The sequence below is a fragment of the Rhynchophorus ferrugineus genome, unplaced genomic scaffold (assembly GCF_030347505.1).
Source record: "Rhynchophorus ferrugineus isolate W39M unplaced genomic scaffold, kcgeb_rfMv2 rfM7, whole genome shotgun sequence".
Taxonomy (NCBI): domain Eukaryota; kingdom Metazoa; phylum Arthropoda; class Insecta; order Coleoptera; family Curculionidae; genus Rhynchophorus; species Rhynchophorus ferrugineus.
In genome coordinates, this window is record NW_027472586.1 from 4,953,807 (window position 1) to 4,975,854 (window position 22,048).

Sequence of the window (22,048 nt, forward strand, 5' to 3'; positions counted from 1 at the left end):
ATTTATATTGTAATATATTTAGAAACGACTGGTAAACGATTTTTCGAAGGTTACTGAAGCATATTTGAACCAATCGATGAAAACATATTTACTTTTTTATTATTTAGTTCTAGATTATAGTTGATCTAGTATCAAGTTTTTATTTCTATAATAATTATTATACCTTAGATGCGGATTGATAAGACTGAATCAAAACGATACTCTTTTTTGCATTTCAATCGGCTTTTGTTAATAACCCGCTTGATTAATGATCTTTTTTTGGTGCCTGGGGCTTTTGTTCGTTATTCTTAAAACTTCCGCTTTCTTTGGAAGTGATTTTCGCGGGCGGCCCTTTCTCGTCAGTTTTGATCCATTAAGGAAATTCTGTTTTCACATCGAGTTGGCCTGTTAAAAAATTGCCTGACGCTGTTATGATGATAGGCGACGCCTTCTCGATTGATTGATTCTGGTTCTTTATCCGCAATAGGGTAGATGAGTTTTGGAAAAAATGTTTTGTGACAGTTCTACGTATTTGCGTTACCTGGAATAAAAGTTATTTCTGCAAGAAATGGATTTGAAAGAAAAGTTGACGTTTGAAATAGGAGTAAAGTTAAATGTGCGCTAAAACTCTCCAAATCTGCGTGTGACGTAGTTGTTTTGGTCGCACTGGACGGTTTGTATAGGTACAGGTCTTATTTATACGTTATTTTAATAATTTTGTGTTATAATTAGGCGTTTAATCTGTATCAGTGGTCCCTAATATAATTATGCACCGTCAAAAACTGCAAGCAAGCTAAGTATTTTCGCCCCAAAGCAAAAACTGCTGGATAAATGTGGTTAAATCTTGCAAGGCGCAAATCAGCTGGTATAGGTTGAACATCGGTAATTTATTCACAAAAATAAGGCCAATTTACTGTAAGTATTTACTATTTTAACTACCTTTAATTATGTGTAAAGTCTAATTAACGTAATATAGAGGTAAATAACATTGTTGATAAAATTTAAGGTTAGTCCTCATTTGTTTTGTTTATTTTGTATATGAGTCCCTAGTAATTTGGTTCCTTTTTCAGTTACTAAATAATATGGAAAAGTATATTAGATATAATGTGATGGGTTATATGAACCGACAATATAGAAACTGTAATGTTGCCACTGAAGTCAAGTAAAGTAAAAGAAACTAAGCAGATAGTTTAACGATTCATAGGAGAACTTAATAGCTTAAAGAATATTTAAGTTAAAGATTACTTAACTTAATAAGTTAAAGATTTTGTAAGGTATTTGATGAAGTATAAGAAGTATAAATGTAAGTTTGTAAGGCTGTTATTAAAATAAACTTGAAAATTGGAATTTGTGCATTTTATTTCCCGAAATATTACCGGATATTCATTTCACAGAGCCGTTTGAAATATAAGCTATAATTAAAATATTTTTTGTGTTGTAGTACAATAAAGATTTTGATTACCCTGTCCACTATATTGGGATCTGTATTTTCAAATTATCATCATAACATTTTTCGGTAGGTTTTGCCGTCGATACAACTTTCAAATAAGGCACTTGATCTCACTAATAGTATAGTTCACAATTATTCTATTATTGGGCACTCTTTAGAGTTATTATGTGTACTTATTAATTTTCTTGACAACTGTTATGCTGGTAGTATTTTTATTTAATATTCTTCAATATTCTACCGCATTTCATAGTTAGTGTGTCTAGATTACCCACTCACTTCAATTTATCTATTTTATTAAGCCAAATCTAGTTTATTTGCCTTAATAAGTCCCAGTACAATTTTTTCGTTTGTTTCTATATTTTAACTGAAATATAGGATAATAAAATCCAAATAAAATCGAAGCGCGCTAAAAAGTTTACACGTTGGAATGTGGAAATGGTGGTTGGGAAAGGATAAGTGACGTCAATGTTTCCTAGCGCTTTCGTTACTGTTTGACTTAGCAGGCGAATTTTTAATTTTTTTGTTTTTATTTCTGGTATATTATCATTATTATTATAATTGTTTTGATTCTTTATTAGAATCATCGATAGTTTTACGTGGCAGTCTTTCTTATTATGAAAAATCTAAACCTAAGTAGATAAACTGTTAATACCGCACGAACATAGCAAGTCATTTTTATGCCAAGTTAATTACATTTCCTAACCTTACCGGAAAGGTTGATCAACACCAATTTAACCAACTATTGCGGCAGAGCCCACTATGTCTTTGACTACCATCGTTTTTATATATTTAGTTGTTGTTACGAAAAATACTAATTAAACTGTCTGTATTCGAAGCAGGTACGCGATGTATCGAGGTTCTTGATGCTTTGGCGTTTCTCAATTCGTACATATAAATGGATCTGTGTTCTAAATAATGCACACTAAGTTATTTCAAGGAAATTAACCGGTGTTTCCAGCGATACGCATATAATGAAATTATAATTAACTTGTGCCAAGTGCTTTATTGGTACCATTAATTCTAAAATAATAAATCGGATACATTTACTCGTATAAAAAAGCGCCAATTCAACCGAAACACTTCAAACTTCCTTGTTTTCTCGCTGTTTCAAGGACCTCGGAGTGGTCATGACGTCTCGGTACTATTAGATTTTACGGTTACAGTACCATTTAAGGAGTATTTTGATATTTCTTTAATGAATCACCGTTTACTTATTATCCGAAGTGCTTATATTTAAAGTAAAACGTCAATAAATAACTTCAATAATTTTTTTATGTAGAAATTAGACAGGCTATCAACATTGACAATATCAATGTGTTTACAGTGATGACTAATAGATGTGTGAGTTGTGATTCATCCTAATCACATGTAGTGTCTACCTGTCTAATAGGCTGTCCGTAAATTTAATTTTTGAATTGAAATTGAATTTATTTAATATAGACATTCGTTATAAGAACGAATCAGCCAATACTAAAGTAATAGAATGAATATAATAGATACTGGTACTTATATAGAATATAACATTAAAATAAATCTTCAGAAGAATAAACTATGCTGAAGCCTTCATATCACAGTTTATATATAACATGGTTGGAGTATATAGACCTTTCAATAAAACAGCCAGTGTAGGTCATCAAAATTTGTAATGCCGCACGAAATTTAAGTTTTCGTTTATTTTGACTCTTACAATAAAATACCAATGTAGATAAAATAATGAAACAAAAATAACGATATAAAATATAATTTATTTTAACATTATAGTGGACGCATATTTATTTAAGGACTTAAACTACAATTAATTAAATAGCCGTAATAGTTTGTAGGTTAGAATTGTTTTATTATATTTTTATTGACATATGACAACGATGTCGACCAGTACCAATACAAATCGAATTTTACAAACCGATATTCTGTCTCTTTTTAATTAAAATAATGTTAATTAGTAAAAAAGAGGGAAAAATGCTCTGAGTTTAAACGGAATTTTACGTTTTTATGAACTGAATTTGGCTATATTGGCTGTTTTATTAGAATTATTTGTCGCTTATTTGATTTACATATTATTCTTTAATTTTAATGCACTTTTTATATTTTAATCTAGAAAATGTTTGCATCCCTAGTGTTGGTCGTTGTTTTAGTGTAACACTTGTGGGTATTGTGATCTTTTCCTTTAGAAATATTTTGGAAAACTTACGAGGGTTGTTCAATAAATAGTTTACAAAGTTCAAGAAGTGAAACATATAAAAATGGTTATTATTGGTTGATAGTATCACACCAATAAAATATTTATGATATTTTCTTCTAGAACCAGATTTTACTAAAGAAATACATTGTATATTTCAAAATCACGGTAGGTGTATGCCCTTGACTGCAATACAACTTGTCAAATTATAAACTATCCACTTTTATCTGATATTTATATTAGGTGGCCGCATACTTTCGTTTGTTTTTCAAATAAAAACGACTCATTAACCAATGATTAATCGATGTATTAAACAATATTTTAATGATACAAATAGGTGCGAGTAATATAGCGAAGAAAAAGTTATAAACCGATCAAATATGGAAAAATATTGTTGTTTTTTAGAGGAAGTGTATTAATTAATGTAGTCGATTTAATTAGCATCAGATATTTCGCCATTTTCAACTTTTATCTGGCTGCGATAGAATAAGAAAGTTGACGACCGCTTTCTCGGCATCATCGAAAAGTGAAAGTAACTAATACCCATCGTCGGTCACAACCTGTGACAGATATTGATGTACTGGTTATTTTAATTCGAACTGATTAGATTCGTCTATTTAAATTGTACATGTTTTTATTATTGTTTGTGATTTTGGGAGGATTTGGCGATCTTTGGGGGTTTTGGAAGAATTCACACATGTGCTGCATTTTATACGAAGCAATGCATAATCCTAAGATGAACAAATTGTTCTAAAGCACGGGTATCAATTTATAGTGTTCTTAGTGGCGATTTAGTGTTTAATGAAACGAATTATTATTGATACATATGTTATTATAGGGGCCTACAAATCTGAAAATTAAGATTATTTTGGTTAATAGAGGGAAAAAACCGATAGTCTATTCAAGGTTATTTTGTACATATGTCATCTAAATTTGTGACGTCAAAACGTAGCAATGTTGACGCATCAATTATGAGTTTTAGTTCAGTTTGGCTTTGACATACAACAAAATTCTAATCTAGATAAAATAATTGAACAAAAATGTTATCAAATATAATTTATTTTAACATTATAGTACGTCTATAAACTACAGTTAATTATACAGCCCAATAGTTTATAGGTTGGAGTAATTATAACCTCTTGTCACTATTGCTTTCAAGAATTTTGCTTACGTCTGACAACAGGACGATTTTGACAGGTTCATTCGTTTACGTGTTCGAACTAATCAGGCGTCATTGTATCTCTTTTTAACTAGTATAAAATGAGAAGGAAAATATTGTCTGATTCTAAAACGAATTTACAAATTGCGACAGGCAATTCATTAAACATCTTGATGACGTATATACAAATAATTGAATTGACTATAATTTCTACACGGTTGCCATTTGGATTTATTGAAACAAAAGGATATTGAAAGTGGTTTGGAACATTCGACGATTGACTAGGTGCATAGAATAACAGATGTAATTGAAAAAGGAAAAAGAAAACTACGCTGGAACGAATTTATAAAAAAGAAAAGGAAAGAACTGGAGTTAAAATATAAGAAAATGTATTGGTTGATTGTAAGAAAATCTTGATGGAATGAATTATCAGTACATAATAAATTCTTATTATACAAGCAAGTATTGAAACCTATAGGGACATACGGAATTCAGTTATGGGGATGTTCCTGCAAAAACTAATATAAATACAATTCAAGTTTTGCAGAACAAAGTCCTGAAAAGTGTTATAAGTTATAAGTAAGAAATCAAGAAAATTGCAATGATACATGAAGACTTACTCCTTTCTCATACGAATATTGAAATATTACAACTATTGGATAACACCAGAACAAGATGCAGACTCAAAAGAAATCAAACCATTCTTGTATAGTGTAGTAAGGTGCATTTAATAGAAAAACAGCAGTGTTAATACCTACTAACTAAGATTGGGCCGATGGATCCGCCTAGAGATTGTTATTGTTAGGACATATTGTAAGTAGTCGGCAACGACTAGTAACAATTTAATAAATAAATTAAATTTATTAATTTAAAAATATTTTTATTATAATTAAATCATACAATTTATAAGCTGATTGAGCTGTTCTTCAACAGTCTTAAACATCTAATGACAGACGATATTATCTCGTTTTTCATGATGATTTCTGATTGTGGTCTGATATTTGTTGCTGATTCTTGAGGTCTTCTCAGATAAAATTATTTCACAAATCTAATGAGTTTTTTTTTTCAATTGAGAGTCACTATTCTGTTTTGACCATTAACTGGTGAAAGAGGATTCGCCCTCCCTAATCATCAGGTACGTGCTATAGAATCAACTGACCGTCGAATACAATATTCATCAATGTTTCAAAGTTTGTGGCCAGTTTATTAGATTTCGTTTGTTTCTCTTGTTCGGATACTAAGTGGTGACTGTCACTTCGTGATGTTATTATGTGTGCCATTGAACTGGTTTATCTCTTATCTGGTATTTTAAACTAATGTTATTGTAACAAACCTCTTTACCTGTGACATTACCTTGATATCTACAAACAAACAATGGTCACTCAGTGTCAGATCTGGTCTCTACGGTGGTCGACGAAACTTCTTGTGGTACGGCGCGTTGTCTTTCATTTAAGTTAAAACGCCAGGTGTCAGATGAACGTTTGACACGTGTCTTTTAACTTATCGAGGTATGTGTTTATAATTACAAAGTTATTGTGAAAATTTCTTGATTTACTTTGAACAATGACCTAACTTGATAAATATTCAACATTTTCATGTTTTTACAGAGTTCAATACCTCCGAAAATAGCACGAAATTTCTGAGAAAACGTTTTATTTGGTCGCCGGAATATACTAAATTATTTACATTATGCGTTAGTAAATTAATCGACCTAAAACGGCAGGCAAGGTCGTCGTAACACCAAGATTTTTTACCGAGTTACGAGCGACGTAGCCTAAATAAGAGCTAAAGTGGCTTTCACTTTTTGTTTATTACTTTTGGTCGATGAAAGTGGTTAATATCTTAATGTAGTCCTCCCAATTTTTTAGCTAAACCTAGTAGCTAAAGAGCTACTGCGTGTGTTCCCGGTGAATCTTTTGATGTTTTGCAACCGCATTTGTTGACTAAAACTAAACGACCTTTCTGTATCGTTAGAGATCTCATCTTCAACGCGGGAGTTCTGATACTGAAGCTCTTTTAGTAGGTTATCCTCTTTTAAACAAGTATCCTGCTTCTTATGACCCTTGAATAATAAAAAACACGAGGATAGTATGCAGATAGAGTTGTACTAAGTCTGAGTAGTTTAAGTACAAGTGAGGTATCTTTCAAAGCTGATAACCCAGTTGATCATTTCCCTTTCGTCAACTTTAATGAATTGAAACATCGAAATGTTAAAAATTCAGATCAATCAAGAAGTGGTTGAATTTGTCCTTATATCTCATCAGGTTTTTGGTGCATTTTTTCGAAATGTTCCCTGAATATGTTAATTGTGATTGACGATATGAGGGAACCTATAGAAAAGAAGAGGTGGAGATAGGAACTTTGGTAAAAAGAAGACTGCGACGAAACTAACATACTATATAACACAAATATTGTACTATGAATTAATTTTTAGCGATTTAGATGTTACTATATACAAGTTTGTTGAAGTAAACCTTATTATTATTATTATTTTAAGTTCCGAAATTATCAAATTAACTTAGTTATTCAATAGTTATTATTTACTATTGGCTGTCCAATAAGAAATACGACAGAAGAAGCAGGAGCATCTCTCTGCGTAGCGTGGTTTCAGGATTTAGCAACACAGTGACCGTACCACTATTAAAACATTATTTGGTATCATTTAACAGGGCAATTGAAAAGTCCCCAGCCTGACACATAGATGGCTCTACTAGAATTAAATCCATATGTTTTTTTAGTTGGCCCTAACCCTCAAAATATGCGTGTCTAAATTTGACAGCTGTGGGATGATTAGTTTGTGAATTATAGCATTTTGTAATTGTGAAAAAATGGATAAAAAGGAATTACGCATGTTGATAAAATATTGCTTTTTGAAGGGACAAAATACAGTTGAAGCAAAAACTTTTCTTGATGCCGCGTTTCCGGACACTGCCCCAGGAAAATCAACCATCAACGATTGGTATGCTAAGTTTAGACATGGTGAAATGAGCATCGAGGACGGTGAACGCAGTGGACGTTCAAAAGAGGTTGTTACCGACGAAAACATTTAAAAAATCCACAAAATGATTTTTAATTACCGTAAATTGAAATTGAATGAAAAGCAGCCACTCTAAAGATATCAACTGAATGTGTACATCATATCATTCACGAATATTTGGGAATGAGAAAGCTCTGTGCAAAGTGGGTGCCGCGCGAGATCACTTTTGACCAAAAACAACAACGAGTTGATGATTCGGAGCAGCGTTTGAATATTATCAAGCGTAATACCCGAGCTTTTGCGTCGACATGTGACAATGGATAAAACATGGCTCCATCATTTCACTCCGAAGTCCAATCGACAGTCATCCGAGTAGACTGCACACGATGAACCCGCTCCAAAGCCTGGAGAAACGCAACACTCGGCTGGCAAGGTTATGACGTCTGTATTTTAGGATGCCCATGGAATAATTTTCATTGACTACCTTGGAAAAGGAAGGACCATCAACAGCGACTATTGAACATAGCGTTATTGGACCGTTTAAAGGATGAAATCGCCGAAAAACGGCCACATTTGAAGAAAAAGAATGTGCTGCTTCACCAAGACAATGCATCGTGTCACAAGTCAGTGAAAACGATAGCAAAAATTCATGAATTGGGCTTCGAATTGCTTCTTCATCCACCTTATTCTCCACATCTGGCCCCCAGCGACCATTTCCTGTTCCCAGATCTCAAAAGAATGCGCGCTGGGAAGAAATTTTCGTGAAGAGTGAAGAGGTGATCGCCGAAACTGAGGCCTATTTTAAAGCCAAATTGTACTACAAAAATGGTATCGATAAGTTATAGGGTGGCTATAAGTCAAAATGTAGACCGAGGACTTTTTAATCGACCTGTTAATTACTGGGTATTTAATAATGAAGAACCTAACGAACTCACATCAGGCTACTGGGATTGGCATTCAGTTTTCATTATTATGCTACACTCGAATAATAGCATTGACGGCTCAACTAACATTGAAAAATAAAAAACAATAATTTTCACGATGAATTTTATCGATATTGATTGTATTGAACACCTTTCGTTGATTGGTCGTGAAGTAATTTGAATAACGAACAATTGAGGTTTGGTACTAAGTCAGAAATATGGAAAGTTCATTCGGAATTAAAAATAATCTCTGACCCAAAAACCGAGATTATTTCTAGAACTTAAAAAATCTGTTCTGTTAAATTTTGTTGTTTTTTTCTTCTCTATATTGAGGTTATGTGAATTAATATTTGTTTTTAAAGTTTAGTTAGATATTGTATATCCTTTTGTGTGTAACTCTTAAAATGATTGACGATTTTTTTCTATTTGACAATTTCTGATTCTGGTTGCTGATGTCTTTTTGGTCGTTGCCATTAATTAAATTAATATGCTATTCAATTAGTTATCTAAGGACTGTTAAGTAATTTTGAATTTTTTCACTTATCTTCATAAAAATGGAAGTGTTTGTCAGCTAGATCATGAGATCTATCCATAGGAACAAGTGATAGTCGATAGGAACTGTATCTGGCTGTTAATCTAAACATTATGTTAAATATTAGTTCTGAGTAGCGTTGGGAACTATCGACTGAAAACAGTCGATAGTCGCTAAACAGTCGATAGTCAAAAAATAGCGACCGCAAATAGTAATTACTATTTTCAGTCAAATGCACGGTTCGACAGTTTTTTTCCATTCATAATGTCAGACGAAGATGTACGAATTCTTGTCTGTATAAAATGTGAGATAGGAAAGAACGGAGATAAATGCTTGCAGCAGTTAATTTTAAATGTCTTTATATTCTCCAATGATAGTATAAGCGAGACAGAGATGTATATATATTCATTCACGTGATAACTTTAAAAAAGAAAAGGAAAAAAAATTACTAATTTCTATTATCATGTAATAAATAATATAATTTTAAAGGAAGTAGGATTACTTTTATACTGAATGTTCTGTGGATGTGTAAAAAGGAATGGAATAATAACACCACAAATGTTTTGTCGTGTATGATTTATTATATTAATATAATATATTAATATATATTAATTGCTATTTTTAAATAACATAGCATAATAAATATAAATAGTACCATACAACTTAAATAAACCCTAAAAACTAAAGATTTTCCATAACTATAACTAGTAAATAAAATGTAAATGTATACCTAATCATTGAAAAATCTAATCCATGATGAACCAAAAAATGATCGTACAATAACTACCAGGCCTTTTTTAAATAAAAGTTTTATTTATTTTTCAACGGAAATATTTTTAAATTACTGTGAATATTACGAATTGAGGCGATTTCCTCGATCGTTAATTATTTGCCCAGATTTGGAAAAAGCTCGTTCCCAGGGGACAGATGTTGCGGGTATTGAGGAATATTTTACGTGTAACTGATATAATTCAAGTAGTTTCATTTTATGGGTTTGCCAAAATCCAATGGGTTTTCTAAACACCCAATAAATGGAATTTCCAAATACTGCTAAATCTGTAAAGTTGCTGCAGTACTTGGAGTAATTACTTCTTTCATTCTAGCCATTTTTTTATCAAAATATCTCCAGATGTCAATACATTCTTGGTCAGTAGCTTTGTCTCGAATTTCGAGTTGTAGAACTATATTTGTATTTTATGGAAGATACCTCTTTTTTGATAACTTTTTGTAGCGCCTCAACATTATTTGCAATACCAAATCCTGCTTTTTTAAATCTAGGATCTAAAAATGTGGATTTCCCGCGTATCGTATTCATTTCTAAAATTGTCAGTCTTTTATTGATGACATCTAATAGACAATTTTGTCATTTTTTCCCCATTCCCCATCGTTGGGATATCTTTCACCAGATAACTCGGTGGTCATTATTTCAATGGGCTTTAAAAGTTGAACATATTCTGTTAAAATAGTCCATTCGTTAACAAATAAAAACTGTGGTGCTCTTCTTAATAGCCAACAAAATAAATTGTTGAATATTAAAGTAGTTTTTACAAATATTTAATATACTTTATTCACCTCTTTACGTTTAATATTTTTAAAAGAAATTTAACAACTGCTACTGTAAAAAATTCTTAAAATTTTTTGGATCTATGCAATTTCTGAAATCTTTGGTACCTAATTTTAGTTTTCAAGATTTTAGGAAAAAAGTTTCGACAAACAACACGCTTGGACAAAAATCGTGATAGTTTATCAAAAAAGTAGTACCTATTATACCAGTCCAAAATATTACCTATTATGCCAGTCAAAAGTATCTTACTATTTATCATTTACAATTTTTTTGCCCTCGAAAACTAGCGTTCCAAAATGCTGCTATATTAATTTACATTATATAATTATTCACAAACAAACTAAAAAAACATAAAACCACATATATTACATATAAATATAAATAAGCATAAATTCGGCGCATTACTTTCAAGGTCGCGGCTAGGACGGAAGACCAGAACGTTAAAAATCAGTCGAATGAACTAGTAGAACCGAAAATAGTAACTAAAAGTAAACGAGTGAAACAGTCGATAGTAAATAGTAATAAAATCAGTCGGACCAAAAAGAGCGACTGAAAACAGTTACTAGTAATAACAGTCGAACCAAAAATAGCGACCGAAACAGTCGATAGTAAAAAGTAGTCAATTACTGAACAGTCGATAGTCGATTTCAGTCGATTGTTCCCAACACTAGTTCTGAGAGATTTACTGGATACGTCAACGTTTTCTCAAAGTATCCAGTCGCCAGCGTCCAGATTTCCCGTCCTATTCAAAATTGCAGACAATTCGATTCAATAACTTCAGCGAGAAAACCACACCTATAGTGGAAATTCTTTTCTTAATCTCATCAATTACTGCTTGACACCAATCGACGCTTTACAGTTATTCGTAATCGATCTTCTCAAAACAATATTTTCAAAGGCTCTCCAGTTTTCCATGTCCGTTATTAATGTTTTTAAAAATAACCCCACTTCGCTTAAAATTCCACGAACGTAAACAATATTGATGTTAACATCATCGTCAAATTTGTTTGAAAATTTCGTTCGTATTTACCATCACCAGCGGGGGGTTATGTTTGATGTATTTATATACTTTTTCATTTTAAGCTTTGATATAGATAATTATTATCCTCTTCAGTATTCATACCCCCCCCCCTCTCCATACACTGCTCCATGGACATTTTCCGTCATGTTACCATTTCCATATAGGTTTCCATATGCTCCATGTATGCTACTTTTTCTTTAACACCTTCAATAATCTGAAATATGTATTTTTTAATCCAGAGTTTGTCTTGGCGGACAAGTATACGTTACATGGTATCAAGTTGGATAAGTAAAGCGGACGATGGTCCAGTGTGCCAGGCCGGGGACTTTTCAATTGACCAATTAAAGGCTTTATGTCACATAGTGGATGATTGTATGAATTATTCGTCTGGGAATATATATATATATATATATATATATATATATATATATATATATATCGAAGTTATTCGATAGTTATATATAGTTATTATATATATATATATATATATATATATATATATATATATATATATATATATAAGGTTCTAATGTCTTGTCAACGATATATCAAGACAAAATACATATGGATGGATCTTGAATAGTCTCCAAAGAAGTTTTTTACCGAATAACTATGCAGGAGATTTTTTTTTGTAATAAAGCGTTACATTTTAAAAAATTAATGGCGATTTTCAACTTGTACAATAATTGATAGCTTCTACGACATCAATTTTTGTTATGGTGTGACCTTTTTCCGTATTTTCATCGCGTATAATCAAGTGAATCCGAATTCCGCATCATTCATCAAGGTTTATAGACGCGATGATGTATATAAGGTTGACGCAGCAAGGTAATACGTTTACCAACGATTAAGTAGTACAATGAGTCGATGTATTTGTGCGGAGAATAATTTAACTCAACCAAGAACAACTGAGGTTAATCATTATGTTATTATGGTTTTATGATCTGTCGCATATGTGTTTAAATCAATAAAATATGTTATCGCGATGTTGTTTGAACTGCTTGGAATAACAGTCTTGAAATTAAGAGGAAAATTAAAAGAATCAGTAAGGATGATAAGTATTTCTATAATAATTATTATATACCTATTGTGTGGTTTTACAAGCGCTTTATCCCTCAAGTATGACAATGATTTTGTAATCGCAAGTATTCTCTTCATAATTTAATTTAAAACTAATAGATTTTCTAATAGAACAGAACCTTCCAATAATGCGTTGTTACTGTCCTCCTCCATAAGAGCAACTAAGAAGTCGGAATGGATCGATTTTTGTAACGTACGTGCCACAAATATAACTCCATTTGTCCAACCAATGAAGCAGGATATAATTACACTTTCTAAACTATACTACCGACAGTTTTTTCTTTGATTTGTCCCATCAAAGAATCCCGAAAACATATCTGAGGAGCTATTTTATATTTTCATATGATCTAGAATGTTCTAAATCATGAAACTAGTCAAAATGTTGGAACAACCTGTTTTGTACCACTGATGAAGACAACTGTGTTTCCTTAAATGTAATTAAGGAATAGTTGCGATGGAATGCAGATATTCTTGGCGGTGTATCCTTGGATGTGGTTAACTTATTGAAAATGGTGAATCCCGACATTGCTTGTACTTCAGATTATATGATTTTATGGAACGAATATATCCTGATGAATGATAATACGGAGGAAGATATGAACAGTGAAGACGATGAAGATTGGTAGTGACAGGAGGCGAGCTATACAACTTTGTAGCCAACCTTCAAATTGGGCTGAGAGAAAAAGAGAAAAGTATCATACCCAGACATTTCGATAATTCATAAATTACGCATTGGAAGGCAATGACAATCCTAAACACCAATTATGGCAAACTAAATAAAACTGCAGATTATTCTTCTTTCATTTAAAAAATAATTATCGCTTTTGAAATATTTATGTAGTTTGTCATAAATATATTTTTTTATTATTTAATTAATACATTGTTACTAGTCGTTTCCGTCTAACCTACAATTTGTCTTTATGATAACTTTAATCTAGGTATATAACTAGGAGGACCCATCGGCCCTAACTCAATCTCTGGTGAAATAATGTTTATACATGTCCCTGTGTACAAGTGTCTGTTATATTTATTTGATGAATAAACTTTGGATAAACCCTAACGAGACGTTTATTTTCTTGCAGAGGGACGATAAATCACTTCTGGCCCAATTTTTCTACGCCGATGAGGATCTCAACGTCGTCGCAAACGAGCTGGACAGCTTCGACGGCCGCAAGGATCCGGAAAGGTGCACCGCGTTGGTCAACCAACTGCGCCAGGCCCAGGACAAGGTGCTGACCATCACCAACGCCATCATGGATGTGCTGATCGGGGACGAGCGTGCTAACCGCGATTTCAGGGTGAAATTCCCCGAAGACGTGCTTCAGGAGAATCTAGCCGGCCAGTTGTGGTTTGGTGCGGAGGTAAGCGTGAAGATATAGCAGGATTTCGCCACCATTCCTCACACCTCCTGATTTTTTCCTGTCGTGTTCTGTATAGGGAATATCATGTAAACTATTCCAATAGATTATAGTTTATTTTTATTATTATTTAATTGATACATTGTTACTAGTCGTTTCCGTCTAACCTACAATTTGTCTTTATGATAACTTAAATCAAGGTATATATCTCGTGCCCCCCTGCAATTCTCTTGATTTCTTGACTGACTGTGGGTATCTAATATTATTTGGTGATACTGATATTATTTGACTGATAACACCTTTTGTTTCCACGAGATGCAGGGTAGTGTCTTCCTATATGTGCTCTACTCTACCGATATCTCAACAACAACAAAAAAACAGTGCTTGGAACATTTATTGACGACACCGTCACTGTGACAAAAGATACATCTCTCTCTAGAGCTATAGAAAGACAAGTGACAGTCACCAAGATTCACAATTGAACTAGAGACTCCAAATCTGTGTATATCCATTTTGTGTTGTGTCAAAAAGACCGAAATCTAATTATATCACTTGAGGAATACCCAGTTCTACAAGAAGAATCAGCGAAATACCTTAGCATCCATCTAATGTTTGAACTATCATGTTAAACAAATAGTTAAACAGATCAGGCTCAGAATACCTGTATTGATTTACTCCTAATTTGGCATAAAATCAAAGAGACTTTAAAATATACTCAAAAAAAAAAGAGATTGATCATTCAATAGTAAAGCCTATTTGGACTTAAGAGGCGCAAATATAGCACCAAACCTACTAGTAATTCAAGGATGCACGATGACCGCTAAATCACATGGATCTACGAAATTATCCAAGATTTGGCCGTAAAACATGAAGGACAGCTACTAACAGGTCAATTAACAAGTCCCCGGCCTGACACATAGATGGCGCTTCTAGAATTAAATCCATATGTTTTTTAGTTAGCCCTAACCCTAAAAAAATGCGTATATAAATTTGACGGCTGTCGGATCATTATTTTGTGAATTATAGCATTTTGCGTGAAGCAACTTTTGTTATTGTGATAAAAAGGAATTTCGCGTATTGATAAAATATTGCTTTTTGATGAGAAAAAATACAGTTGAAGCAAAAACTTGGTTTGATGCCGAGTTTCCGGACACTGCCCCAGGAAAATCAACCATCAAGGATTGGTATGCTAAGTTTAAACGTGGTGAAATGAGCACCGAAGACGGCGAACGCAGTGGACGCCCAAAAGAGGTTGTTACCGACTAAAACATTAAAAACTCCACAAAATAATTTTGAATGACCGTAAATTGAATTTGAATGAAATAGCAGACACTCTAAAGATATCAACTGAACGTGTACATCATATCATTCATGGGTATGAGAAAGCTCTGTGCAAAGTGGGTGCCGCGCGAGCTCACTTTTGACCAAAAACAACGACGAGTTAATGATTCGGAACAGTGTTTGAAGATGATCAAGCGTAATAAACCCGAGCTTTTGCGTCGATATGTAACAATGGATGAAACATGGGTCCATCATTTCATTCCGAAGTCCAATCGACAGTTATCCGAGTGGACTGCACACTATGAACCAAAGCGTGGGAAAATGCAACAGTGGCAAGGTTATGGCGTCTGTATTTTGAGATGCGCATGGAATAATTTACTCACCTTAACTAATTCACTACCTTGAAAAAAGAAGGACCATCAACAGCGACTATTACATAGCGTTATTGGGCCGTTTGAAGGACAAAATCGCCGAAAAACGGCCACATTGAAGAAAAAGAAAGTGCTGCTTCACCAAGACAATGCACCGTGTCACAAGTCAGTGAAAACGATGGCAAAAATCCATGAATTGGGCTTCGAATGGCTTCCTCACCCACCGTATTCTCCAGATCTGACCCCCAGCGGCTATTTTCTGTTCTCAGATCTCAAAAGAATGCTCGCTGGGGGCCTATCTTGAAGCAAAGGACAAATCATAGTAAAAAAATGGTATCGAAAATTGAACCTTGAAAATCACCCTTGAAGGGAATTATGTTGAATAAAAAAAACTAATTTTGCCAAAAAAAATGTGTTTTACTATGATAAGCCGGGGACTTTTCAATTGACCTTATTGTACAACGTGCAGAAAAATTCCAGATTCCAGAAGTTCTAGAATATTAGAACATTATTTATACACCTAACAGGAGAAAATGTCGATTTGTATTTATTATTTCGAAAAATACGAGGACAAAACAATGCAGTACTGTTTTAGTAAAAAAAATCTTCCCATTCTCTGAATTGATTTTGCTTTATTACAGTTGGAAACATACCAGAAGCAATTTTATCTTAAAGAGATCGAGCCCAGAGTTATTGTGTTGTTTGTTCTTCCTCCAGCGCTTTGCCAATAAACAGGAATATAAAACTATCGTTTTTATCCAGAGATAAGGATGTGAAAATGATAATTTTTTCAAGAGGGGATATTAACATTTTATTATCTGCAAGAGTTTGATCGATAAGGAAATGTTCCGAAAACTAGTAAAAATAACTGACTGTTGTATTACATGTCATTAAATCTTGAATCCGTTATGTTATTAACTCTATTCTTGTTTCTCCTCAAAAATTAGAGTCTTTTTCAACTCCTATGCCACCTTAAGAACACATGAAAGTCATATATAACAGTAATCAAAGCTGTAATTAAAAGATATTGTATAAATTTCCCTGAAAAGAACTTCAAGGAACAAGGAAACCGTCAAAACTTATTTACACACCCCATGTGATGAGATTCATGGAAGAGAACGAACTAAACAACCATGTTTGAAGTACTAGCAGGGGTTTTTCTGATAACCAGACTGTTATAATTTGAGATTGCTTCTTCTAGTGTTAAAATATAAGCGATAATTGAAAGAGACAATGTCTGGTTTCGGTGTCTCACGAGGAATTTCACTATCTCTGCAACATACGAAGTAATCTTGAAAATTACTTTATCATTTCTGTTCTTGTATACGACCTATTTGGTGTTAGCATATATTCTGATCTTTTTTCCCTGTAAAGAGGCATTTGTTGAGAAAATCCCATGACCTTTTGCGTTTGGGATGATCGTGATAGATCCACTTTTCATCACAGAAAACTAGTCTTTTGAAAAATCCTTTTGCAACAGCATTGTAATAAGCAACGTTTATATTTATAGTTATATATTTATATATGTTATAACCATCGAATTTAACAGTTAGGTTAAGTTGTTTACATTTATATTTCGCATTTTCACCAAGCATATAATATAATTTCTCATAACTTTACAATTAAGTTTCTAAATTATATCACTAATGATATCGACTAATGAGTCATATCTTTCTAGCGCAGATAAATTAATTAATATTTCGTAGAATTACCCGAGAACCAAATAAAACCATTGTGGTCGAAATGATATTAATACAATTGCGGATATTCCATAAAAATAAAGCGTCAGAAAACAACCAACAGTAACTTATCAATTAGTACAGCTTTTAAATAAGTAAGTTCTCCTGAGAGATGAATTATTAATATCCTTTTTTATATCGTATTATGTTTTATCAAAAAGTCAAAGGTATAGATCGGACATAATCTGGTCTTGTAGGGTATAGTGTGGCCAATATTCAAGTTATTATAAATGAAACAATATTATTTATTATGACGTCAAAACGTCGCAATGTTGCCGCATCAACTCTGAGTTTTAGTTCGTTTAGGCTTTGATATAAAACAAAATTACAATATAAATAAAATAATGGAACAAACATGTTCATCAAATATAATTTATTTTAGCGTTTTAGTACATCTAATACATATATTATCGAAGGACCTAAAACTACAATTAATCATTACTACAATCAGTTTGAAGTCGGTATTAAATAATATAAAAATAATAATATAATTTTGGGACATATACACAAAATTAAATTACGAACAATACAAATGTGTGTAGTCGATAGGTTAAATAAGTTTTTGTTTATTTTTATTTATTTATTATAACGGTTATTATGTACATATTTTATATTAAAACGTTGGTTTGGCTATTTTTTACTGTTTAGTGAGTTAATTTTTTGTAGTATTTTTATTTGGTGTCTTGGTAGGCATACTGTGTTATGTTAAGCCTCATGTGACGTTTCCATTTGGAAATGTAACTTTTTTAACCATAACCTTCTTCACAAAGTTTTGTCATTTGTGCACAATTTGTATTGTTTAGATAGTTACTTAAGAATTCTGTCTCAGTGCAAACATTTTCTGATGATTTTTTATGACCGTCAACTTCAATTACCAAGACAGGAGATGCACTCCTATCAACATTCTCGGACTTTTGGCGAAGAAGCCCCATCCTTGGCCACTGTGAAACGTTGGTATAACGAATTTAATCATAGCTGAAGTTCGTTGAGTGGACGAAAGTTTTGAAGGCTATCCAAGAACAGTTGCTATTCCAGAAAACATTGACTCTGTGCTTGGAATGATGTCATTATTCTTGGGCTCCAACAACAAAAGAAACACTTCTTGGAACCTTTGCTGATGACACAGTTATTATGGCAAAAGATATATCTCTGCCTAGGGCAATAGAAAAAGTGCAAGTGGCAGTCAACAAAATCTACAAATGGACAAAAGATTGGAAAATTCAACTTAATAGCTCCAAATCTGTCCACGTTAATTTTGCATTAAGGCGAAATAATAAAAACTTAATTATATCACTCAATGGATGCCCGATTCATCAAGCAGAATCAGCAAAATACCTTGGAATCCATCTTGACGGTAGATTAAATTGGAAGCATCACGTTAGACAAAAAGCAAAACACATTAGAACCAAAATAAAACAACTATACTGGTTAGTCGGAAGATACTCTCAACTTGATCTAAAATCAAAGAGGTTGATCTATAATACAATTATAAAGCCAATTTGGACCTATGGGGTGCAAATATGGGGTTGCACTAAAAATTCAAATCAGTTAGTCATACAGCGCTGTCAAAACAAGATTCTTCGATTGATTACCAATGCCTATCGCTATGTAACCAATGAAGAACTGCACGATGACCTGGAAATCAAATGGATTTGCGAAGTTATGCAGGATTTCGCCTTGAAACACGAAAGAAGATTACTAAATCATTCTAACGTGGAAGCAATACAACTGCTGGACAGCGCACAGGATGTCAGGAGATTGAAACGAACAAAACCATACGAACTTGTGTGAACATTTAGTGTGTATTATTAGTGTAAACTATAGCTATAAGTTAATAATTAATAAATAATTGTAATTTTATAATTGAGGAATACATACTGATGTATTTTCTCGTACTCGTCTTGCTTGTTAATTAATCGAAGCACATAGGAAAAGTAGTAATAAATTAATTGTAATAATAATAATAATTAAGATTGTACTAAGCGTATCTAATAAAGATGTTATAAAAAAAATTATTCTTGGGCATCATTATGATGAACATCAGTAGGTGACAGATACTGCCTGAAGATTTAGCTCTGAAAAAAATTCAAAAGTGTATTGGTCATGCAGGGATTACCATCTTCATTTATACTGTCAGTTCATTATTGTCGACATTGTCTTCATTATTAGGCTCAAAATATTTGCAGCAACTCTGTTTTATCGTAAAATAAACCTGAAACATTAATATAATATCTATTCGCGTCAAATATGCGCGAACAAAGATAATATTTGGTATCTCGAACTGCGACAGTGTTTTGATAATAAATATTTTCATATTTACTGATTCTATTAGCGCGTCACATTGTGGCCAGCGAAAAAATCACCGTCGTACAAGTTCTTGTCTGAAATCCAAGGACGACATCGAATATTTCTCGCGAAACATCGAGGAAAAAAACCGACAAATCGATCGAATATTTTAATTAAAAAAAAGTCATTGGCTTCGTCGTAATATCTCGTCACATTACTGGGTAATAATTCAGTTTGTCGGTTTATCTTGTAATTGGACTGTTTGGAAAGTCCCGCGGCTTTCTGGTATAAAAACAGATAAATGTTTTCGGAAAAGTTATTCCAGATTACAAATATATAGTCCATTCAAAGCGGCAGTGAACCCACCGAAACTTATTTTATGTATTTTAAGGCATTTCCTTGTTTTAATTGCAGCCTTTGTTGATGCACTGTGTATAGTGATATATTGTCCATAACAATAACTGATGGTTCCTTCAAGTTCTTTAAAAGCTGATTTTCAAACCACCGCAAAAACAAGTTTTCGTTTATTTCCTCATGATAGTCACACTTGGACTTAGAGGAAAACACTAATTCTGCACTACGAATAAAACCATTCCTATTTCCAGCATGAAGAGCTATACGTCTGCAATGAATTATTAATAAATGTTATGACTAAGAAAACCTAACCGATAGTTATTCCAATGTGTACCTTTTTCCATGAACTTTTGTTGTCTTTACACTATATTTATTATCATCTTGACATGAGTGACCCAATGTACTATGTGTAAAAGATGTTTATATAGTAGTTCATTCAATAAGCTTCATTAATAAAATCACTAAAATTATTTTATTTAAACGACTAATAATATTTAATCACTTGAAACCACACTAAACTAAATCAACATGTCGCAACTGGCGAAACCGTGCGAATATGTATGGAAATCCTTAAATGGTAAACCCTCCATATTCACCAGACGTTACCTCTTTCGGTCGAGAAGTAATTTCCGGAAAATTAACGCGATTCCTGGGCTGTCTCAGAAGACGAGAAGTTTTTACTAACGATCTTTGGATCATCACTCTAAATAGAAGCTTAAAACATACAAAGTAATCTTGAAAATTACTTTATCATTTCTGTTCTTGTATACGACCTAGTTGGTGTTAGCATATATTCTGATCTTTTTTCCCTGTAAAGAGGCATTTGTTGAGAAAATCGCATGACCTTTTGCGTTTGGGATGATCGTGGTAGATCCACTTTTCATCACAGAAAACTATTCTTTTGAAAAATCCTTTTGCAACAGCATTGTAATAAGCAACATTTATATTTATAGTTATATATTTATATATGTTATAACCATCGAATTTAACAGTTAGGTTAAGTTGTTTACATTTATATTTCGCATTTTCACCAAGCATATAATATAATTTCTCATAACTTTACAATTAAGTTTCTAAATTATATCACGAATGATATCGACTAATGAGTCATACCTTTCTAGCGCAGATAAATTAATTAATATTTCGTAGAATTACCCAAGAACCAAATAAAACCATTGTGGTCGAAATGATATTAATACAATTGCGGATATTCCAAAAAAATAAAGCGTCAGAAAAAAACCAACAGTAATTGATCAATTAGTACAGCTTTTTAATAACTAAGTTCTTCTGAGAGAAGAATTATTAATATCCTTTTTTATATCGTATTATGTTTGATCATAAAGTCAAAGGTATAGATAGCTTCAGTAATAAAATCCCTAAAATTATTTTATTTAAACGACTATCACATGAAACCACACTAAACTAAATAAACATGTCGCCACTGGCAAAACCGTACGAATATGTATGGAAATCCTTAAATGGTAAACCCTCCATAATCACCAGACATTACCTCTTACGGTGGATAAGTAATTTACGGAAAATTAACTCTATTCCTGGGCTGTCTCAGAAGACGAAAAGTTTTTACTAACGATCTTTGGATCATCACTCTAAATAGAAGCTTAAAAATTACGAAAAATACCGCTATCAAAAACTTACAAGCACACCTACTTGTCATACAACCGTCGTAGATGCGTCATACTAATCAAATGCGTAATTACTTGCCTTTATACGTGGTTTTTTTCTAAATACCTTTATAAATTACTATTAAATTAGCTATTGTTTCATTAAGAGTACA

General features: G+C 32.6%; 1 protein-coding gene across 2 annotated transcripts in view; it reads left to right on the plus strand.

The window, feature by feature from the left end:
- The window catches only part of LOC143199554 (lateral signaling target protein 2 homolog), a 34,808-nt gene that overhangs the window by 2,190 nt on the left and 10,570 nt on the right, over positions 1-22,048 (plus strand). For both annotated transcript variants that reach the window (XM_076409439.1, XM_076409440.1), the window contains exon 2: positions 13,947-14,225. In XM_076409439.1, coding sequence (XP_076265554.1) covers positions 13,947-14,225 — 279 coding nt within the window. The remainder of the gene's footprint in view (positions 1-13,946; positions 14,226-22,048) is intronic.